This window comes from Verticillium dahliae, genomic scaffold, assembly GCF_000150675.1.
Source record: "Verticillium dahliae VdLs.17 supercont1.27 genomic scaffold, whole genome shotgun sequence".
In the NCBI taxonomy this organism is placed as follows: domain Eukaryota; kingdom Fungi; phylum Ascomycota; class Sordariomycetes; order Glomerellales; family Plectosphaerellaceae; genus Verticillium; species Verticillium dahliae.
In genome coordinates this window covers 398,000-402,918 of record NW_009276928.1, presented here as the reverse complement: position 1 = coordinate 402,918, position 4,919 = coordinate 398,000, and the positions used below count along the sequence as shown (strand labels likewise).

At 59.8% G+C, this 4,919-nt stretch overlaps 1 protein-coding gene across 1 annotated transcript in view; it reads right to left on the bottom strand.

The window, feature by feature from the left end:
* Positions 1–3,729: 3,729 nt before the first annotated feature.
* Positions 3,730–4,919, bottom strand: part of VDAG_09829 (sideroflexin-5) — a gene marked incomplete at both ends in the record, with an annotated part of 1,347 nt that continues 157 nt past the window's right edge. The window contains 3 exons of the mRNA XM_009654688.1: positions 3,730–4,410; positions 4,475–4,569; positions 4,632–4,765. Coding sequence (XP_009652983.1) covers positions 3,730–4,410; positions 4,475–4,569; positions 4,632–4,765 — 910 coding nt within the window. The remainder of the gene's footprint in view (positions 4,411–4,474; positions 4,570–4,631; positions 4,766–4,919) is intronic.

The window sequence follows — 4,919 nt, the reverse complement described above, 5'->3', positions numbered from 1 at the left end:
ACCTCATTCCATTACACCTTTCTTTGTTACAATTCCGCAAATGTGTTTATTTCCCTCCTTCTCTCTTGTCGCCGTTGACGTGTCACGAACTACCCAAGCCTTCCTTCATTCACCTCGACCCTGGCGTAACGGAGGGAACGGACAGAGGAAAAGACCAAGTCAAGACCAAGTCAAGACCAAGTCAAGACCGTTGCGCAGGGGGCCAATGGCACCCGGCAACGGGACCAGTGGAGTGGAGGTCGCCACAGCTCCACGGAAGGCCTGCGAGCTGCACTGTGACACCTCCTCCCACCGAGAGGCCTACAGTGGACAGAGTGACACAACATCATAGAATCAGCATTGAGCGGGCGCCGTCACAGTGTCATTCGAGCCTGGCCGACGGGCGCTAGTGGGCCGACTGCCTCATCCATCGACGCGCTATCGCTGCCCGCCCGCCTTTTCCCCATCCGATGCTCTACTCCCTTTTGCCTGCCTTCCTGCCAACACGCACACACAACCATTCGCCTATCGTCCTCGTCGTCACTCCTCCAACCGCGTGCCGTCTGCACAGTACAGCACGTCGATGCGAGTCAGAGTACCCTTGGCTTTGGCTGGTATCACCATGTGGCCTTTTTACGTCCAAGACAGACAGACGACAGACAGACGACAGACAGACGCCATCCTGCTGACGGTCCTTGTCAGCTGCTGCGTCGAATTGAGGCATCATCGCAGGCGTGGACTGCGCTCCATTTTCCACAAAGGCGAGGAACACCGACCACAAATGCCAATGCCTCGAACCGCAAGACACAGTGTGTGTCACGTCGAGACGTCGCACCTCCAGCTGGGCGCGCTCGCTCCTGAACTTTGCTTCTTGCATCGATTCATGTTGCCGCGCCCTTTTTTCCCCGTGTCTGCGAGCTTCTTCTGGTCCTGAACCCGACAATTCGCCAATGGCCAGAAGGTTGCTCCTCTCGTCCTTGATACTTCTGATGGATTGAGACAGCCCCTCAAAATACCAGGCTGGTCTGGCTAGACAGAAACCACGAGGCCGTCGACCTGAAGAAGTTCATCCGCTTTGTTCTACAGTACACCGGGGATACAACCATGGCTACTGCACGTGATCGCCCGCCCCTCCTTTCCGTGGGCTGTGTGTGTGTGTGTGTGTGTGTGGCGAGGCCCTCTTTTGGCTCCTCGGGACTCTCTCAGCCCGTTTGGATTGGGACCGTCGCTGCTGACTTTGTTGGGAATGTTTAGTGCATGGCCATGCTGTACAGTACAACAACTGGAGACCCTGCTCTCCCACACGACGATTGTTTAAATCTGCCTCTCAAGACTTCGACGGCAGAGGCAGCAATACGTTTGCCACGACGATCGAGGCGGCTCGTCATCAGTATCCAAGACGGCCTTCAGTGGCTGGCGAAGAAACAGATCACTCAGCACGGCGCCCAGCGGCTAAACTAGCCCCCCCCCCTTGTCCTGTTTCCCGCCAGACGCACGCCGCCGCTGTTCGACCACACCCTAGAATGGCGCCATGCAGGTTGTCATGCGATGGCGATGGGAGGGACGGAGGCATGGCGTGCCTCGCGCGGGCTTTCAATATGACCCGCGAATGCTGCAGGGCACGTCAAGCACCTTTGATCAACGACGTGGAGAGGCCCGTCTGCCCTGCGCCGACGGCGGAGAGAGATGATTCTCATTCTCCAGCCGCTCACTCGCGCTGCGCAGAGTATCCCAGACAATCCCATCCCTGGCGTCTCAAACGGCCATGCTCACGGGCTCACACGGTCGCCGCTTGCCGCTCCCGAGTCAGACGATGAAGTCACTGCGACGGTATCAATGGGACCCCAAGACCCCTCTCTCCAGCATTCGGGTCGATCCACCCCGGCCTTCGGTTCAGAGGGCGCTGTGGGCCTTGCTCTAGAGTGCCTGCTTGCCTGCATGGCGTTATTGGTGCCCAGGGAACGCCAGTCATTGGGGCGCTGCAGGGCTGGTCTGGGCGAGTGTCCAGGTCTCGGGGTGACTGACGAGCGGGCGATTGATTGTTCTGGTTCTGGTTTGGGGAAGGGCCCGTGGTGATCAGGCTAACGCTGACGAAGATGGCTCAGGGACAAGGGCGATACGTGCCATGAGGGTGATGGAACGAGTTCGACGGCGAAGAACAGGTTCAGGTTCAGCACGCTGGCGATGCTTCCGACCGCACCGCCCGACTGTGCAGGATAACAAGTACAGTACACCAAGGGCTACATGTAGCGAATCGAGCGCCGGGTGGGACTGTGAATTCCGCAGCAACCAAGTGCAAAGCACTGACGCGCGAGTTGGTGATCCAATGGCACCAGGCCGCTTCCATCACTTGGTCGGCCCGTCACCAAATCAAGACGTCTGCGGACACGTTTCTGTCACCAGCACACTTGAGAAGAGACATGTGCAATGGGGTGGCCAAACGGTGACTTTCGAGGCAAGTCGTTCGCTTTCGCCTTTCGTCTTTGGACATTCGACTTTTGCCCAGAGAACCGGCTTGCCCTGCCCTGCCTGCTTGTCACTTTCGCAGTCGTGTTTCACCCTGGAGATACAGGCGGCTGATCATTTCCACCTTGCACCCGGACGTCCACTGCAAGAATCGCCCGCTGGCCCTTTCTGCCGGGCCATGATGACATGTGGCCCACCAGCCTGGTCCTGGTCTTCACTGAGTGTCGCGTCGGTGCATTCAATGTGTCGTCGAGACTTTACTGTTCAGGCCCGAGATGCCCCCCCTTACCCCCTTCTTAATCCTACCTACCTACATAGTAGCTGGGGTGGCAAGCCCCCGCTCCCCTTCGCCCTCGTCACGCACGCCCAGCGGGGTCCAGCGCACTCAACGTGAATCACGAAAGCCTGTGGGACGAGATCTCAACACGAGACGGCCCGCTGCGTCAGCCACGACTGTCCCTCGACGCTGCTGGGACGAGTCGACCGTACTGTGTCGAGGAAGTGGGCTGAACAAGCACAGGTACAGACCTAGAACGCGCTTGCTCGCACCATCTCTGTAGGTTCAAACTCGGGCCCCTTCAATAAGAATTTGAACAGGTGCGACGAAAGGACCAGCATCCCGGGGCCTGATAAAGTGCGTCGCGGAAGACTCATAGACCACGATGCATTTTTCGTCACCATTCCAGTCTTAATTGACCAGCGGTACAAAAATGCGAACACCCAAGCACCGTCAAGGCGAGGATTCACTGGCCGGCTGCGTCGTTGGGCACGAAAGCAGCGGTGCCTGGGCCTAACAATGATGAGGAGCGTCGGCGCAGTTCAACCCCGCATAGGTGCGCTCGGCCCAGTGGCAAGCACAAAACTTGTCAGCCTTGCTTCGCCCGGATGCGAGGTCGCATGTTGCAGGATGCAGCCTCCAGGACCAGTGATTTGCCAGGCATTGAATTGCGCGAGGCTGTGGAGCAGACCACGGCACTCAATCAGCGGGCCTTCACAGCAAGGGAAAGGAGGCCAACGAGGCCCGCTGCATTTGTTTCCTCTATCATCCCGGTACTTGCCAGTGAAAAAGGCGTCCTTCGTCCCGGTTCTTGTCACAAAAAAGCGTCCTCTATTATCCCGGTTCGGTCAGAGAAAGCGTCCTTTATCCCGGTTCGGTCAGAAAATGCGCGTGAAACAAGGTCAAAACCCCAGTGTCTGAGCTCGCTCACTGACAGTCCACGTCTACGACAACACCAAACGCCTCGAGCATGCACCCCTTTTGTGTGCTCTATTGACGAGCCCACCCTAGATGCCCCTGTTGAACGTCACCATGCCGTCGACGCCGCCGCGTCCGTGGAACTCGGGCTCGAGGCTGTCGTCGGAGACCTTTTCCATCTGCGGGAAGACGGCCAGCGCGAGCGGCAGCACGGCGAAGCTCGTGCCGAGGATGAGGGCGAGGTTCAGCGGCACGGTCATGCGCGGGCGCTGCTGCAGCCAGCGGGTGCGCTGCAGGCGGACGAGGAGCAGCGGCGGCAGGACCATGATGGGGGTCGAGTTGACGACGCGGCTGACGGCCGTCTCGCCGACGGCGATGCGCGCGGCGGCCCTGCTGCGGCCGAGGCTCTCCTCCTGGCGGCCGTCGCGGCGCAGGGCGTCGCGCTGGGCCGCCGACAGCAGCGGGTAGACGTCGATGCCCCTGCGCATCTCCTCGCCGCGCATCAGCAGCACGTTGAGGGCGCCGGCCGTGGCGACGGCGGCGAACGGCACGAGGCGCGTCAGCGTCGTGCGCGTCGCCGGCGTCAGGTTGCGCAGCCGCGGCACCAGGTTGTTCAGGCCCACGGCCACGCCGCACGACACGGACACGGCGGCGAGGTACGACTGGCCCATCTTGGTCCACGACAGCGGCGACGACTTGTTGGCGTTGGCCGAGTTGATGGCCACGTTCAGCGACTGGTTGACGACCTGCCAGGCGATGGTGCCGCCGTTCTTGGGGGGGGAGAAGAAGTCAGCTACGTTTTGACGTGATGACGGGATAGTATGCTCTGCTTACACCGAGACCGGGCTGGAGCATGCCCGCCGTGACGATCAGGTTGGAGAGGACGAAAGATGACATGCGAAAGGGCAGGAAGACGGCCTCGCCCGTGTCTAGAGAGTGTCTCCGTGTCAGCGACCATGGTCTCGCAGCGCGGGGCGGCGGTCCCTCGTACCCGGGTGCAGCGTCGAGTCGACAATCTTCTTGGCCTGCCACAGCTCGGGCGTCATGTGCTGGATCTTGCCCTCCTTGTAGTCGGTCAGGAGCGCCTTGGCGCGGTCGAGGCCCGCCTTGTTGACGAGCAGTGTGCTGTGAGGGCGCCCGTTTTTTTGTTGTTGGGGGAGGAAAAAAAATTCCCCCGTTTTTATTCCCGCTCTGGTAGGTTGCCATTCTAATTGCGATTGTGAGAGGGGGGGGTGGTCCCCAAAATTTTTTTTCCTTTAAATCCTTCAAGGCTCCAACG